We start from the raw sequence: 18,137 nt of genomic DNA, 5'->3' as shown, positions 1-18,137 counted from the left end.
GCTTTGGCTGGGCATTACCCATATTTACCAACCTCCCCCTTTCTCCCCTTCCAAATGTTTACTTAAATATTTTTGTGCTCCAATCTTAGATTTCATTTGTTTCCTCTTCCCTAGCAAAGGGAGAGAAAAAAGGAGGAAGAAAGGGGAGAAAAAGGTAACACGATCTCCTCTGTCCATCATTTTAATTGTACAATTAGTTCATATGCTCTGGCCCATAATGTATATTTTAAATCTAGTATAGTTTCTTTTATGTATATTCTATGTAATTTTGGGAGCTGTTATTTGTTGCCTCGTCGTCCCCCTGGTGCAGCAGTGGCCTGTTTTCCTCCCCCTGTTGTGTGTTTTTATTATTTTCCCTCTGGCTTAGATGTGTCAATCATTCTCTCCCTGCCATTGGTTGGAGAGTTTGCGTCAAAAAGTTGCCAGAGAGGCGCTTTCTCAGCAAATCTCCCTGAGAGAGGAACGGACCTCAGCTCCAACTAAGTCTCCACTATTATTAAAAATAAAAATCATTAGACCATACCCTACAACATCTACTTTGTGTGTAACCCACGCCAGTTAAAGAACTATAGAGTGGGGTAGTCTTTTTCTATCTTTCTTTTTATTCTCCTTTTTTTTTTTTGCTTTTTTACTTAATTTTGTTTGATTTTGGTTTTTGGTTTTTTTTTTTTTTGCTCGACTTCTTATGAGAAGCTGAAGAATGCAAGATATCTAACTTACTACTCTTGATTTCTTTTAGGACAGCTGTTTATTGGAATTTGAGAGGATATTTTGGTCATTTTTTCCCCCCAACCTTCTATGCGGCTGTAAGGTAAGTGCCTCAGTATGTTGGTATGGCTGACTATCGCTGCCGGTGTAACGTTCTTCTTCTAAGAGAGGCCCGCAGTTTGCGTGTGTATGTATGTATGTATGTATGTATGTATGTATGTATGTATGTATGTGACTGTGTGTAGGGCGGGTTAACACTGGAGGTTTAATATAGTTTAATTAAGTAGAACGCGCCGGTTTGGGTGATGTAGAGTGATTCCCGGATCCTCGGACAGCAAGCTGCGTTAGTTCTTTGAAATAGTTGAGTGTGTGGAAAGATGGAGCTGGGAAGCTAGTTTTAAAAATATTTTTTAAAATCTTTGAGAACTGCCTTCTGCTCACTGAATTGACTGGTGTTTTAAAAATTAAAACCAATGATATTTTCGGAGTCAAATGAAAACGGTGGGGGGAGGGAGGGGAAACGAATCCTATGAGCGAGCTCCATGGTCACCCCAGACTTCCTAGCTTCTCCTTGCCCCAAAATCCGGCATCCTTTCCTCCTCCCTAATGAACATGAAAAGAGACCAAAGCAGATAAATGAGGAGGCGGGGAAAGCATTTACCACCCCCCTTCTCTTTCTCTCTTTCTTTCTTTGTCTTTCTGTATTTCTTTCTTTTTTCTCTTTTCTCTAGTCTTTTCTCTTCCCTTCCCTTCCTTTCCCTTCCCTTCCCTTCCCTTCCTTTCCCTTCCCTTCCCTTCCCTTCCCTTCCCTTCCCTTCCCTTCTCTTCTCTTCTCTTCTCTTCTCTTCTCTTCTCTTCTCTTCTCTTCTCTTCTCTTCTCTTCTCTTCTCTTCTCTTCTCTTCTCTTCTCTTCTCTTCTCTTCTCTTCTCTTCTCTTCTCTTCTCTTCCCTTCTCTTCTCTTCTCCTCTTCTTTTTGTTTGTGAATCTCTACCAAAGATGCAAACTGACCAACGGGATTTTAATTTGACATGGAGATTGGACCCCCCCCCCCCGGGCCTGTTCCTATTGCTCCTAGCCCCGCTTTTATGGGGGGATGATGAGTGGAATTAAATCCTTCACCTCCAAGATATTGACAAACAGATTGCTGCCCAAGACTTTGATCAATAGACTACACCAAGGAAAGCAATTCTGCAAACATGAATTTGACCAGGGAGAGCTCGGGGCTATAACAAAGACAAGGAAAAGCTATATACAGATTGCCCTCTCAGAATACCTTGGGTGAAGTAAATAAAGAGCCTAGTTTCTTCTCTCCTGCTCGAAGTCCGTCGTCCGCGATTTGAAGCTGGTGGAAAGAGTCATATTGGTTTGTGTTGCTGGCGTACTTGGTTCATTCTTAATTTGGGACGAGGGAATTGGGAAGCCACATTGCAGGAAAGGATAGATAACCTAGATACCAGGAAGGCAGTCTCGCCGGTATTGCACACTCGGAATCATTGGATTCTGAAAAATTTGTGAGCCTGAGCCCCTGGGGATCCATTACTCAATCAGCCTAAACTAACGTTTACAATCTAGTTCTGCGAAATAATCGAATACCTATGTAAACTCCGCACAGAACTTTTAAGGTGAAGTGACAAAAAAAAAACAACTTTCTGACAATCATATACATGTTAATATGTTTGTGTACTATTAAAAAAATTCACAACTATTATATACCACTTAATTTTTTTTTGAAAACCCTGTTCTTCCTGTCACAATCACTTTGATAAAGCTATTGTTTTATAAATAGTTAGGTGAAGGGGTGAACCAGGCCGGGGGAGGGGGGGGTTGGGTGGGTGGGGAGAGAGTAACTTTCTTTGGAAAATAATCCGTAGTTCTGGATTTACTTTTTAAAACAGAAGGTGGAGAAATTCCATCCTATAGTTTTCCATTTTAAAATTTTCCAGGGGTTACTTCAAGCTCTAATAACTTTAAGAGAATCCAAAAGTTTTGCATCATATCTTTAGGGGAGAAAGAAAGAAAGGAAAAGAAAAAAAGAGAGAGACTCCTCCCAATCCCCCCACCGAAGAAACCAAAAGGAAAGTCTTGCTGAAACGATTATTTGATTCTCTCCCAAATAATTAATCAAAATATAAATACCAAGTCCGCTTTTTTTTTTCTTTCAAGAGAGAAAATGTTAGTTGATTCCCCAAGGCCTGAAACTTTGCCTGCAGTTGAAAGGAGAGAGGCAAAGAAGCGTGTTTGCCTGCTTTTTCTTTCTCCTTCTAACAAACAGCATGCTAGTCTATATAGGTTTTGTTTCATTTCCATCATGCAGAAAATTAATCAGCACAAATGATCAGCCGAGCTGGGGATGGCGTCCTGTAATTAGGGAACGTGTGCCCCTCGGATTATCTCGTTAGTTTATCAAGAAAACATTTATTATAATTAATTCTTGGACGGGATAATTATTATTGAGCGAGGACAGAGCAACTGTTAGATAGGGTCCTTGGAAAGGAAAAGGGGGAGGGGGCGACAGATTGCGCGAATTGGCCGTGGGATATAAGCCTGTCATTCGGCCAGGACCAGGGTCAGTTCAGCAAGTTCGCTCCACCGGCTGGGCTGCTGGGCAGGTAGGACACAAAGCGAACTTTATCATGATTTGCAAGAGGCAGACTAGGATCTTTTAACCATTCAGTGAGAGGGATTTCTTCTTGAATATACTATTTATATAAAAGTCATCGTCCGCAAGTCATATTGGGGCTTATATTTTTTAAAAGGTGTTTTCTTCCCTTTATTGACTCTCCTTAAAGGGGAAGGGAGAAATATATCTTTCAAGGAAGAATCTTAAACTAATTCACTTTTAAGTTAGACCTTGGGGATAGAAGCTCGGAAGTACAGCTTTTTGAGAGAAAACTATTCTTTAGGGTGACTATTAATACTTACCTGTAGTTTGGTTGTGTTTTTTTTTTAAAGCACAGCAAGTAGACCCGAGAAAATAGTTTAGTTCTGAGATTGTTAAATACAAGAAATTAGGACTTTGTAAATTAATTAAGAAACACTAGAGAGTTTTCATAGCGGAGCGTTATTATGCCCATTCATTTTGATGAAGGGATATATCATGTTAATGTAAGACATATATTTTTAGTCATATCTGTGAGTGTAGTTACAAACTACTTTTCCTCTCCTTAACACTTCCGTAGTTCTTATATTAATCATCTGGTACTATTTTATTTCATGTGAGCTCTCTGAGAGCTTTAAAAGACAAGATTACTATTTTTAATTAAAAAAAACTTTTTAAATGTTTAAAAATTTTTCAAGAACTTCCTTTTAAAAATAAACTCACTCCCTTCCTAATGAAATGGACCAAAAAGAAAGTGCCAGAAAATGCAAAGTCTTTTTTGTTCAAATTCATTTTACTGTTGGAAATAATATGTTTCTCTCTCTTTTTCCTCTTCCAAGGATAGGACAGAATGCTATATCACTGTGCCAAACTGGGAAAAGTTCTTTAGCATCATTTTTGCTATTAATTTAAATAAATAAAATCTGTAATTTTCCAAACTCCTTAAACCCTCATTTGTGAGACTGTACCCCCTTGATGCCCTGGGCAAATTAACTCCAGCAGTCCCTAGGATAGGTCATTTTGGCAGCTCTGAAAGTGAGAAAGGAGTTGTCTCAAGCTTGTGTCCGCCATTTTGAAGAAATCTCTTGCTTCATCAAAGTTGTAAAGTAATGAGATCCTTACAGAATGGGTAGCACAATTCATGTAATAAATGCCAGTCTGAAACTGTCACCATGGGTTGGAAGCCTGAGCTAAGGGGGAGGTGGAAAAAGTAAATAGCTGTTCTTCCTTTTCCTTCCTTTCTTTCCTTCTCTTTCCTTGTCTCCTTATCCTCACAGAATTGTTAGAGACTTTCAGAATGGAGGGTCATTCTTTTGGTTTGGCAACCTTGGGTCACTTTCTTTCCTTTATTTAAAAGAAAAGAAAAGAAAACTTTAAATAAATTTTTTTGGGGGGGAGAACCCAGCCAAAAGAAACAGGAAATTGTCCAGGCTTGTTTCAGAGCCCAATGTCCTAATACGTGCATTCTGCAAAATCCAGCCTCCACATTTTGAATTCATCATGGAAGCTGGACAACAATTGATGGTACTAAACAGGGCCATGGGCATAATATTCCTCAACATGAATGTATTCTAAAATTTCCAAGGTGTGCTTTTTATCCTAATATGACCACAGCCGTTCTTTAGTGAGCCAGTCTGCAGGAAATTTTTGCAGAAAGTTTAGCTATTTGATAAGTTTTGATTAGAAGTTAAATATTTGTTTATTTAGCCTTAGCTCTTCAGACACATATACTCAAGGCTCACAGAAAACCTAATAAATCTTACTTACCTCAAATCTAATTACTGAGTGTAGCAATTAGGTGAAAATGATTACTGGAAATGACTTAAGATGTGGAATGATAGTGATCGGGGAGTTTTCTCAAGTTTGTCGATTAGCAAGTTGGTATTTCAGATCCTAAACACACCAACATTTTAGGTTCACAGCAGCTGAAAGCTAGAAAAAGCTGGGATAATTAAAATCTCTGCCCGGGGAATGGCAACAGGCCGGGAGAGATAGGTTTCTTGAATTGTTTCTTTGTTTCTCACCACTGGACTTTGTTATCAGCATTATTTATTTAACCAAGAAGATCTTTGTCTCTGCAAATGGCCCCAATCAAGTTTTGTTTGAGACAATTAGCAAGAGCCAACCAAGAAGTCCTATGCAAATGCAGGGATAGGAATGCAATGTGTGCATTTGAAGGCCTGGGGTTTTGTCCTTCAGTAAGGCAGATTGTAATTACTTTCTGGGGTGTAACTTTTTTTTTTTTAGTTGAGGGTGGGGGTGGGGAAGACATGTTTATCCGGCCAACATCTCTTCTGGTCCCAAAGGCAGCTGGGGGTCTGGGGAGTCCTTTAAGAGCCAAAGGATCCTTTAACCTCTGAACCACACGCCAGCTTGTCACTGGAGATAAAAGATCTACACTAGACATCTCAGTTAACCAGAACTTTTAAAAATTATTATTTTTTTTTCTTTGTTTGTTTTCATCTTTAGAAACACCAGGATTAGGCCTAGCCAGCAGGGACCCTGAATCCAACAGCTCCTGAGGAATCGAGACCTTGCTGCCAGGTCTCCATTTTGGCCAACTTTTCTCCTCCAAACTTTAGCATGATGTCTTATCTTAAGCAACCACCTTATGCAGTAAATGGGCTGAGTCTTACCACCTCTGGAATGGACTTGCTTCACCCCTCCGTAGGCTATCCTGGTAAGAATGACTGCAACCCCTTCCCCTTACCTCCAAACAGTAGAAAGCCCCCAAGGGATCTAATGTCTTCCAAGATATCCCCCAGGCTTTGGGTTTGCTTCTCTTCATGAGTGAGGTGAAGCAGACTACTTCTGAACTTTCCACTGAATGACTAGGATCATTTTTCAGTCCCTCTGTTCCCTCTCAACCCTCTCTTCTCCCTACGAAGGATCTATCTGGAACTAGGGAGAGGGGAGGATAAGGAAGCTAAAGCAGGGAGGAGGTTGATTTGTAGTAATTGAAAGACATGTGTTTCACTTTGCTGTATTGCATTGCCTGAACAATTAAGGCCAGGTCTGAAAGTTTGAGTTGGGGATGCCTGGCTCTATGCCACATTCTCTCCAAGTACGATGACTTTTAAAGCCCAGTAAAAATAGCCCCCCCTCTTTTTTTTTAACTTTCCTGTCTTAGCTCTTCTTTCTGTGGCTTCTCTGTGTCACATATTCCTTCCCACTTACTTCCCTCTCTGCTCTCCCATCCCTCCAGTATAATAGTAACACAGTTGCTCCAACCCCTAGCTAGATGTGGGCCTTTATGCAGGCCTATTTTCTCAGGATTGTAAAAGGATGTGTTGATTTTTTTCCCCCTCACTTTTGATTCTCATTTTAATTTAAAATACAAGTAAAACTTTCTCAGACTTTTGAAGCTTATATTATTAACTGCCATTGGGGGAAGGAGGGGGGAAAGAGACCTTATGAAGATTCAGGTAGGTGATTTTGTAAACAGGCAGGAACTGGAAGCCAGATTTTCTGAGATCCAGTGGATCTTGACTTGGGGGCAGGGGCAGTCCATCTTTATTTCCTTCTGAATTGTGACTTTTTTTTTCCTTCCTGAGAAGTACAGGCAAGAGACCATCCTGATTTTCCTGGGTATGGGTTCTCTGAGAGTAAGTCTTCAGGGTATAGGCAGCCTCTTCTTATAAGGCAAAAGCTCGGCATGTATGCTGCTGGTTAATGGGATCTGTAACTGGGGGAAAAGGGAGGGAGCTAGAACAATGGGGACTGGCAGGCTCTGAGGAGTGGCAGTGGCACCAGGAGTCTCTCTAATGAGGTTGCTGCCAATGGGGAGGAAAGGAAGGGGGCTGCTGGATTCAGCAGTATGTTAGCTAGAGAGGAGTGTTTGGTTGAAAGGGTGAATGGGGGTGCATCCACCCCACTACAGGTGAGAGGCTGCTCTGTCCCTCTAAAAGCTTTCATGACTTTCTTGTCCTGTAGCAACCCCCAGAAAACAGAGGCGGGAGAGGACCACCTTTACCCGTGCTCAACTGGATGTTCTGGAAGCACTGTTTGCCAAGACCCGATATCCAGACATTTTCATGCGGGAGGAAGTAGCATTGAAGATCAATCTTCCTGAGTCTAGAGTGCAGGTAGGGAAAGTGTTGCTACCATCTGCCATCTTAGACCTATTGTGTGCAACCTGGGGACAATCTCTGCCATTTTGTTAACTTTCACCTAATCTTCCACAGACTTTTGTTCGGGCACCCTTAAGGGCACAAAATAATCTCATTCAATACTTTTGTCCAGTGATGCCCTCCCACAAACAAGGAGGGGAGATAGGCCACTGTATCCATTTTCTGACACAGAAAGCATGTCCAATTCCCTTTTCTTCTGTCTTTCTTCCATTTGCTTCAGTCCTCTTCTCCCCTCCCACAAATTTACCTTTCCCAAGTTCCTGAGGTACAATGATTGAAGCAAGAGTATGGGAGAACTCAACATCAGTGAGAATGAAAGCAAAGACCCAGAGGATTTAATGTTTCTATAGGACAAAGATCTGTGTTAGAGAACTCAGAGTCCTGGACAACTAGCAAAGCCTGCATACGTATTCACTGACATTCTTCTTTATTTAAAGAGCTACATAAATATGTTATTATTGTTGTTGTTGCTAAATTGATCTAATTGCATCATGAGAAGCAGTGTTGAATTGACCCAAAAGTAGAGAGATAGGGGGTAAGCCTTGCACCTTCCACATATAGACTGTGTGACCCTGTTCAAGTCACTTGATCCCTGAGTTTACTGGGTAATTTTCAAAGGCTAAGTTCCATTTAAGGTGGTAACCTACACTAATTAGGAGTTTTTTCTCCTATACAGTTCCTTCCATTGATGAAATTATAGGTGAATTTCCTGTCCCAATCCCCATTCCTTATCTAATTGCACAACCTCCGCCCCTTACCTTTCTACCTATTCTGATGTCTTCAGAAAATAAGAAATCAACCCAACAGAATGAGCTGACTGAGAGCTTGTTTTCACCTCTCTGTGATTTACACAGAGTTAGCCAGGGCTCTCTAAGCTTCAGAATATATACTTTGAAGTGACTCAGGGTGACTACAGAAACCACCTTAAAAAACAACCCCTTTTTTTCTCCAGCTCTCCACCCTGTTTTCCCAAAACTAAGAGGTTTCTAGACTACTGCATGTCACCCAATACTAGTCTGTTTAGGCAGGAAGCAAACTCCAAATTCTCCTTTTTTGTAGGGGAGGCTTAGTGTCTAGAAAAAATAACCACAAAGTTAGAATTCCCCTTCAACCAGGGCAAGCCTTGCTGAAGGATTAAACCTGGGACTGAGGTTCCAAGTCAAGGAAAGAGAGAAGAGAAAATGCAGTCTCCTTTTAAAATTTAATTAAGGGAGAGGTTGTGTAAGACTTTGACCCTTCTGGAATTGCTATCAAGGGAAATGAATGGACTGGAATGGGTTTTTCTACCCATTGGCTTTAGAAATGAACTTCAGGGCACTGTTAAAGTTAAAAGAGTCTTGTGCTGCCCTTAGGGATATTTTCCTCTGAGATTTTAGGGACTCGGCAGCTCACAAAGGAGAAAATTAGCTAGAGTGTGTCATTTCAAAACCAGATACAGCCACAATTTCTTATCACCCTTATTCGCCAAAGAAACTCACCAAATGACAGTGCAAGTCCCACCTTGCAAATGCCTATACCTCTTCTGAGCAATAAAAGCAGCAAGGTTTTGCAAATTTAAGTCCAAAATGCTGAAATCTTGACTTGGCCCTATTGAAAGTTATGCTGACTCAGCTCCTTTGAGTCCCCACTCCTCCCTCACTTCACTGGAGAGTCCTGGTCACCTCAGGCCAGCACTTTGGAGAAGTGGGAGAACATGCAGCAGGCAATTGCTCTGAGTCCCTGCCTGTTGGAGGCATTAGCAAAGGAATGAACTGAGAGGCTCAGGCCTCTCAGTAGAGATGTACTTCCACATCTATAATTCTATGACTCTAAGTAGGAGACGGCAAACCCCCTGAGGACAGGACCCATTCTTTATATCTTCTTCAGGATCTAACCTTGTATTTGTGTTGTAAATACTAAATAAATATTTGAACTGAATTGTGAAGGTGGGTTATTAGCCACTTAGGAACTCAGAATGTTGTTCTTTGGCATTTGGTCGAATAGGATCTGAAATACAATATGAACCGTGTATTAAGGATTAAGGACAATCTCCAGCCACATGGTTTTTGTAGCTCTCTTAAAAGTCTCAGCTGTTTCCAAGTGCCCCATCCTGGAAGCAGAAATGAATTCTAGTACTTAGGGACAAAAGAAGCCTCTATAGACAGACTGATATACAGGCCAATGAGGTTTCTCATTGTGAGAGGAGTATTCAAATCCCACCTTATCCTCCAGTCTTGGCATCTAGAGGCTGGCAAAGAGAGCTGTTCTGACCTTACTTATGAGGGGAGGTTTTGGCCTGGGTCACCTCATCTTTTTGGTGGAGATTATCGTGGAAAACTTCCCCTCTCTTTCTCTTTTTTCCCTCAAGGTATGGTTTAAAAATCGAAGAGCCAAGTGCCGCCAGCAACAACAGCAACAGCAGAATGGTGGTCAAAACAAAGTTCGACCTGCCAAAAAGAAGAGTTCTCCAGTCAGAGAAGTGAGCTCAGAGAGTGGAACCAGTGGCCAGTTCACTCCCCCCTCTAGCACCACCTCAGTCCCAGCCATTTCCAGCAGCAGTGCCCCCGTGTCCATCTGGAGTCCAGCTTCCATCTCCCCACTGTCAGATCCCCTTTCCACCTCCTCTTCCTGCATGCAGAGATCCTATCCCATGACCTACACCCAGGCCTCAGGTTATAGTCAAGGATATGCTGGCTCAACCTCCTATTTTGGGGGTATGGATTGTGGATCTTATTTGACCCCTATGCATCACCAGCTTCCTGGACCAGGGGCCACACTCAGCCCCATGGGCACCAATGCAGTCACCAGCCATCTCAATCAGTCCACAGCTTCTCTCACCACCCAGGGCTATGGAGCTTCGAGCCTGGGTTTTAACTCAACCACTGATTGCTTGGATTATAAGGACCAAACCACCTCCTGGAAGCTAAACTTCAATGCTGACTGCTTGGATTATAAAGACCAGACATCCTCGTGGAAATTTCAGGTTTTGTGAAGACCTGTACAATGTACCCTTCCCCTTTTGTTTCTGGTGATTTTTTTTAAACATAATGGGCTGAACATTCCAGTTTTAGCCAGGTCTTGGTTGAACAAAGACAGTTAGACAAGAGCATGTTCAGATTCATTTTCTGATCGAAGCTCTGGGAAGAAATAGGAGGAAAAGCAAAGGAAGGGCCTTAAAGGGGCAAATCAACTAGCAACCAGAAGAGGACAAGGCCACCCATTTACATATGACCCATGTAATAGTTTTAGCTCTTTATTGGTTTTCTTGGTTTGTAAAGGTATGGGGGGAAAACAACCCAGCCATGATCAACCAAATACAAACAAAATCAACCCAAGGAAAGGAGGGGTAGTGTCTTTCTTCACCAGAGGTTCCTAGTGTGTTAGCCAATCTTGGTTAAATCTTAGGAATGGACAGTGTCTCTCTCAAGCTCATTCACGTTTCATGACCAACTGTTAGTTGGCACTGAAAAAAAACTTTTCAGGGCTGTGTGAATTGTGCGACTGATTGTCCTAGATGCACTACTTTATTTAAAAAAAATAATAATGTTCATAAGGAGTCAATATGTAGTTTTTAAGAGACAATCAGTGTGTGTCTTATATAAATGGTACATCTGTTGTTTTTAATCTGTGCTAGACTTCAAAACTGTGATCTCCTGTATTGTATGCAACCTTGAACTCTGCCTCTGCAGGAGTTCTTCTGTGATTAAATAGATTATAATTATAAGCAAAATTCAGAGCAACCGAATCTAAAAAGATTGCCTTTGGCCAGAGGTGAACTTCACTGAAACTTTTTACAACAAACTTTCACTGAATGGGAAAAAAAAATGAGAGAGAGCCAGAGAGGAGAGAAACAAGAGGATACTAGCTCATCTGTTAATAACTTACTGACGGCAAAGCTGTCAGTAAACAAACACACAAAGACATTGGTCAATTGCTCTGACCCTGATGAATTTAAACTGAGATCATTGTTGTTTATGCTTGCAGATGTTAACTGGAAAAGATATATATTATATATATATATATATATATATATGCATAAACCTTTTTTCTTGGATTTGGCAGATATGTATAATTACATTAAAATGGTTCTAGCACAATTTGGGGTCTTCTTCCCTTTAATTTTACACAATGACTTATGGAAGGGAAACCACACCTTGACATAGAACCTCTGTTTCCCAAAGTAAATGTCTTGAGGCAGAAATGAAACAGCAAATATTTTTGCTGTTCTTTAATTTGAAATCACTAGCTATATTTCAGTGCCTAACACAGTGCTCTGCACACAATTGGCCTCCAATAAAGGTTCTTGACTGGACTGACTTTCATGAGGACTGCCCAGGGAAATAAAGTTAACTCTCCCATCCAGCACTATTCTCTTCCTCCTCTCATGGCCCCCAACACCTCCATCATCAGAACATTTAACAGGCTAGTGTTGTTTCTGCTTTCTGTTTTAAATCTAAGTATCTAAGATGATGAAAACACTATTGAAACCAGCAAACTATGATCATAACAAGTGATGTGAAAATAGGGACCTGAGAATTTGAGAGAGGAGGGATCAAAACCCCCAACTAGCAAGAAAACCTTTCGTTATCATTCACCCAGCCACCCCTTTTTTGGTGGGGGGGTATAAGATGGAGGAGGGGTTTGTAGAGAGGAGAATGACAAGAATTCCTTGTTCCTGCTTGCTGTTTGGTTAAGGGACTGTTTCTTGAAGCTACTAAAAAATACTCTGCGGTAAACAGAAAGTGTAATCAGAATCTGAAAACAATTCAGGCAGAAATGATGACTGAACAAAAGAGTTTTGGAAAAGTTTTGAAACCTATCATTTCAGCAGTTGAACATAAAGTACCCTGGTCAGGTTTTCTTCTTTCAAGAAAGTGCTGAGAAAATAGGTCCCTTTTCATGACTTCCTGCATTTTATAAAATCAGCAGAAAAGACAGAAATGCAGCAGTGATGGTAGCAATTCCCTAGGCATAATCAACCTCTGTTTCAATTTTAGCCTTGTATTCTGTCTTGAAATTAGCCACATTTAAATGAACCAGAATTGTACTTTTATAAGAAAAGTATTAAACTGCCAATTTCAACCATTTCCCCTTCCATATAATATCACTTGAAATTGACTTGGTTGTACCCAGTTTTCTCTTTCTGGTTATGCAAATTGTTATGAGCACTGTGTGATCTTTCCTAATAAATCGTTTGCCTTTTTTTTGTCTGCTAAAGGAAATGGCATTAGTTTGCTTCCAACTCTGAATCAGAAACTTGATGGAGAAATTTTCCAGGACCTACTGATAATTGTCACTCCGTTGTACTTTATACTGAAGTGAAACTGGAACCTTTCTGCGAGCTTTCTTTTTTTATGGTTGTCCAGGTTCAGGTTCTTAATCCTTCAGTAAAGTAGAAACAATTCTCATTGGTATATGACAATCTAGGTTGTCACATTTGCTTTTAGTTTTAGAATGGCCAGCAAAGAGCGGGTACAAGTATCCTCTCTCTAAAATCGAACTGGAAGGGCAGAGATGCAGGAACTGAGACAGGAGAAAAGAAACAGGTACAAAGACAGAAAGAAACAGAGGGAGACAGAGACAAAGTGACAAAAATATAAAAGAGAGAGAGAGAGAGAGAGAGAGAGAGAGAGAGAGAGAGAGAGAGAGAGAGAGAGAGAGAATATACTGATGAGAAATGCGGCAGTGCAGTCTTTGGCAAAAAGTTAAACTGAGGGATAAAAAGGAACGGTGCAGAACACCCTCAGAAGACAATTTTCCCATCATCTTTGCGCAACTAAATAGAAGAATGTGGAGGGAAATGCCTTTGCAGTGGAGAAAGAGGATAAAATTAGGAAGGAGAAGGGTTTGGTTTGAAAACACGCTGAGTGCTTACAGTCAAGTCTAGTTTAATGACACGAATACCAATAATAACGAAGATGCTTGATACGCACATAGCGTCTTCATCTGAAGGCTTCTGAGAGCTTCTTCAGCGGCGTCAGAACGTTGGAGAAACTAAATACCCCTTCACTTCACAAACTGAAAAGACAGAGCCTTAGAACTACTGTCCTGGAGGGGGCGGGATGGAGGTAGTTTGGTTTTCAAAGATTTGTTTTCCCAAACCATTATCTTCTCTGCTAATGATTCTTGGTCCTTTGTATTTCACTTTGGGAGGGCTTCTTCGCTTAAGAGATAAGAGAAGAAATTCAAGCAAGTCAATTAAGTTCCTGCTTTTGAAATCTTCAGATTAAAGGTTCAGATATGGACACTTTCTTAGTTCCACTCAATCTCCGTTTTCCAACTATCCCGATTTTCCTTCCGGAGCTTTTCTTCAATCTCCACTGGCACCTGGAACTTTGTTCTTTGGCGAATTGAAGACTCAGGGACTTCTTGCTAGACACATCTCAACTCATCTGGGCCTGGGCCCGACGGGGGGCACTGCTGAGAAATGGCGGGGAGCAGCATGAAGAACTAGAAAGACGCTTTAAATAAATAATTTAAAAAAACCCAACCTAGTTATTTCCAACGTCTCCCGGTCCCCCTCCCCCACCTCCAATCTGAGAAGGTTACTTTCTTATAGTTCGCATTTCCTCCACCTTGGATTCCCCAGGAGACTTAGTGTTACCTGGGAAATGCAATCAAACGTCAACCTAGAAGCGCCTCAGGGCAGAAATCGAAGTTAGTCTAGACTGGACCCACCTCCTTTCCTCCGCCCCGGACACTGCTCTACGGGGGCTGGGGAAGGGGCGGGATCCGGTTCTCGAAAAATTCCCTCTCACTCCTATACTTTTCTGCCCCTCCTCCCGCTAGAAATCTGGCTGAGCCGGCCTGGAAGCCGGAACCTCAATTTCTAAGTGACTTTCCCTGGGAACAAAATCAAGGCTTGTTTGCTTTTTATGCCTGCTTCCCCTGGTCCTTATCTTAGGATAAGAAAAGGTCCAGCTCAGGGAGGGGATGCTATGCAGAAGAGCCAGAAAGAGGAGAGGGAAAAAAAAACACACCACTTTATGTGTGATTTCAAAGATGGGGTTTGGTTTCTCAACCTCCCCATTTCCCTTAAGACCACAGATTCCTAACAGGGATCCTTATTCCTTAAGGACATGAAGTCTGGGCCTTTTCTGTCCTGACCTACCTCGCCCTTGCCTTACCCAAAACAGTGTTTTCTTTTTTTCTTTCTTAGACTGAAAACGCCGTTTAAAAACTTTCCCATTCCTCTGTCCTCTCGGCTCAGAATCCACCAGCCCTCTGGGAGCTCAGAGCTCAGCTCTGGGAACAAGTGCACAAACACACACACACTATCTGAATGAGACCACGCGGCCCACCAAGTCAGCCTCTGCTGAGCAAGACTAAACCTAGCCTCATAAGGTGGGGCCCATGCAATAGATCCTACACCTGGAGAGGAGCTCTGAGTCAGTAGGCCCGTTGGGCAGGACGCAGGCACTGACCGGCACTTTGCGCTGGGCGGCAAGGGGGCAGAGCGTGCTTCTGAAGTCTCTGGCTCTTGACACCCATTCATTAGTAACGCGGGGACATAATAACAATCAGCGTGCATCCGGATAGCTAAGTGCACCAGTTAGAAAGGCCCAAGCGGGAAACAGTGGGTTAGGGAAGCGGGGTGGGGATAGACTGTGGCGACTGAAAGGGTTTTCGACATTCGGGGAGAGAGTCTGGCGGGATGAGGAGGGACAGTGGTTGGCTTTAGTGTTTCAGGTCTTCCTGGGAAGACGCCAGACGGCGGGGTGTGGCAGCTACCCCAGCAGCAAAGGGAGCCAGGCTTCCATCTCCACAGGAGGAGAACTTCACTCCATTCAAAGTTTGCAATCTCCGGGGGCTCGTCCGCCAGATGTGGCACAGAGATGCTGCTCCCAGCTGGGCTGGGCTCTACCCCACCCCTACTGACAGCCCCTTCCCCTCCCAGGGAAACTGAGGGGACTTCAGTTTTTGAGTTGGGGAGTATTTCGTTTGCTGGGCTAGGCTAGCTGCTGGGGGCTTCAACAGACGCCCAAAGGGGAGCCCCGAGTCCATCCGTCTCTTCATTCCCCACCCCCTCCTCTCTTCCCTCTTTATGGATGTCTTCAGTACTCCGTTTTTAAACGTGATATCCTTTCTGCCCCCTCTCTGTTCCATGAATGTGCTTAGTCATTTGCACCTTCTTGGGGGCCCGCCCCCCGCTCCAGTACTCCCGAATGGGCGGCCACTAGCAGCCTAGCTCCCCAAAGCTACCGCCGCAGTCCTATTCTACTGCAGGGAGCCGTGCCTCGGCTGTCACAGTGGGCGGTGGACCTCAAACGATTTATTTACGCTGACTCGGAACGCTGCAGTTCCGCTCTGGCTGCCTCCAGCCTGGGGCTCTCGAATGGCAAGCCTGTAGGTGAGAGGTGGAGTGAGGGTTAGGGGGTGGGAGGAAGACAGGAAGGGTAGGGAGGAGAGGAAAGGATGTCACGTGCCTTCCTTTGCGTAGCCCAGAAAAGTACCGGCAGGTACGCGTATCCCACGCACACTCAAATTTGGGGCTTGAACCCGCATCCTACACTGGGCAAGATCTTGTCTTTAGAACCTAAGCCCTGTTGTTAGACGCACGAAAGTGTAAAGGAAAAGCCACTCATAGTAGGTGGCGGGTTATTCCACACAGAGATGTGTAATAATCAAACAGAAAAATCAGTGAGCCAACAGCAATCATCCCCACCCAACTGGCAGCTAGTCAGTCACCTGATGTTGTTAAAAAACAGCGAAAGAGACTGTCCATACAATGCAGGCTTATTCAAGCTCTTCTCCGACGTCAGCCCACAGCTAGAGGACTATCTCTGAAAAGGAAGAGACATATTTCCCTCCTTTACCCTTCCAATCTCACCACCATAGGTCCTAAGCTCCGAATACGTTCTCTTCTTCACCTTGCCCATTCCCGGAAAATACTGTTTCCCCAACTTCTTTGCCTTTTTCCTACCTCACCACGACCGTATCCCATTATCGAAGTTTGCTGAAGGAATATGATCCCCTCTGGGGGTTCGATTTACTGCACTAAGTGACCATAATACGGAAGACAAGGAGCTTTCTTTCTTCGAAAGACCAAAAAAAAAAAAGGGCAAGAACCTAAAACAAACAAAACCTATCCCTATGTTTTCCAGTATTATGTGTGGAAATTGCACAGATTATAGGATTTATCTGACAGTATTAATATTATGCGTGAAACTGTAATACTCTGGTGTATTGAGACATATTGTACATGATTACATAAAGCATTTCTTCAAAACTGCCTATTAATAGCATTATGAAACTTTAAAATAATAAGTATTATTTGATACGGAGGAAAATAAATTGAAGAACTGTTTGGAATTGTAGACTACTCCGTTTCTTTAGTGGCAGCAGTTGAAAAGAAATGAAGGGGAAGTAAAGCAGGTTTTCCTAGGTAGCTGTGACCGAGGAGGAAGAGGAGGCTGGCTCGGCGTCGAACGAGACATTTTCCTACTTTTCGAGACAAAAATCTGTCAGCAGTATATATTCATTCGTTCCTTCATTCATGCATGCATGCATTCATGCATTCATTCAGCAAACATTTATTAAAGCATCTACTATGTGCCAGGACATTATGCTAGGTAGACGCTGGAAACTCGGTGACTGACCATGCCCTCAAAAAAATGACAAGGGGGGAGAGCGGGAAGACACACTTGTGTACATAGAAAGTCAAATACACATTTTATTCAAAGCAATTTCCATTATTGGGGGAGAGTACCGCTCAATTATATGGAGAAACAATGTCTTTATATTTTGAAATAAATGATCCAGATATCCAAGCCCAAACAAACCATAACATTAATAAAACTCAAGGAGATTTACAAAACCCATTCCTTTGCTGTGAGACCGGAGGCAGGTGCAGAGTCTTCCAGTCCACTGTCAGAGGAGAAGGCATCTTTGAATTATTTTAACCTGGAGGAGGGGAGCAGGGAATGAGTTGAACAGTTTGAGCTCTGCGATTCAGTTTTGGTCCTCATTCTTTCCACTCTTTACTTTCAATTATTATTGCAAATAGAGTTTTAAAAAACCATAAAAGAAACCAACAGCAAAATATCCTAAGGGGTCAACTTAGGAATGACTTTTTTTTTCCCCTTTTCTTTCCTTTTTTTTTAAGCACACAAAGAATAAAGGTGTTGGAGAACCTGGTGCGATTCATGACACCCTATTGTCTTTGCGGTAATTTGCCGTTGGGCGGGGTCAGGAGGGTGCCTTTCGAATTAAGAATTTCATTCTCAGTCTACTTATAATCACTGGGAGACATTTTCCAACCGAGAACTTCTTAAATCAAAAATCAAAACCGCGATACCGGACCACTGTCCAGGTGTGGGAGTGAGAGAGGTTTTTGTTGGTGGGTTGGGGTTTTTTTTGTTGTTGTTTTTGTCTTCCCTCTTAGGATCAGTTGTGAAGTGATCAGCAAAGCTTCTCCCCTCCCCCTCCCTACCTTTCCAAGAGCCAGGGAACTACTTGCTACTCTTGCCTCTCGTTTCCCTGCGTTCTTCCTCCTCCTCCTTTCACCCTTCACTCATTTAAAGGCCCAGAAAGAAGCTCCTTAGAGACTATTCCAGAAAAGGTGCTGAAAGAACATCAGCTTCCCAGCACTCTGGACCGAGCCCCAGTTTCCTGGCTTAATAGTGGAATGGTGCGATTACTTGAAATTAGAAAGTCACCCATAGCAGTCTTAAACTGTTAATATCTGCTCCCAGAGTCAATTGTGACTTTTTCGGCTCAT

General features: G+C 42.6%; 1 protein-coding gene across 1 annotated transcript; it reads left to right on the top strand.

Moving 5' to 3' along the window:
• The first annotated feature begins 703 nt into the window (after nt 1-703).
• Nucleotides 704-12,568, top strand: OTX2 (orthodenticle homeobox 2). Its single transcript, XM_078150643.1, has 4 exons — nt 704-811; nt 5,778-5,994; nt 7,227-7,393; nt 9,786-12,568. The coding sequence occupies exons 2-4, from the start codon at nt 5,892-5,894 to the stop codon at nt 10,407-10,409; spliced, it is 894 nt and encodes a 297-aa protein (XP_078006769.1). The 5' UTR covers nt 704-811; nt 5,778-5,891; the 3' UTR covers nt 10,410-12,568.
• Nucleotides 12,569-18,137: the final 5,569 nt, after the last annotated feature.

Source organism: Phascolarctos cinereus, unplaced genomic scaffold, assembly GCF_003287225.1.
Source record: "Phascolarctos cinereus isolate Bilbo 61053 unplaced genomic scaffold, phaCin_HiC Scaffold_3;HRSCAF=262, whole genome shotgun sequence".
Classification (NCBI taxonomy): domain Eukaryota; kingdom Metazoa; phylum Chordata; class Mammalia; order Diprotodontia; family Phascolarctidae; genus Phascolarctos; species Phascolarctos cinereus.
The sequence above is the reverse complement of the archived record's forward strand: the minus strand, read 5'-3'. Positions and strand labels throughout refer to the sequence as shown.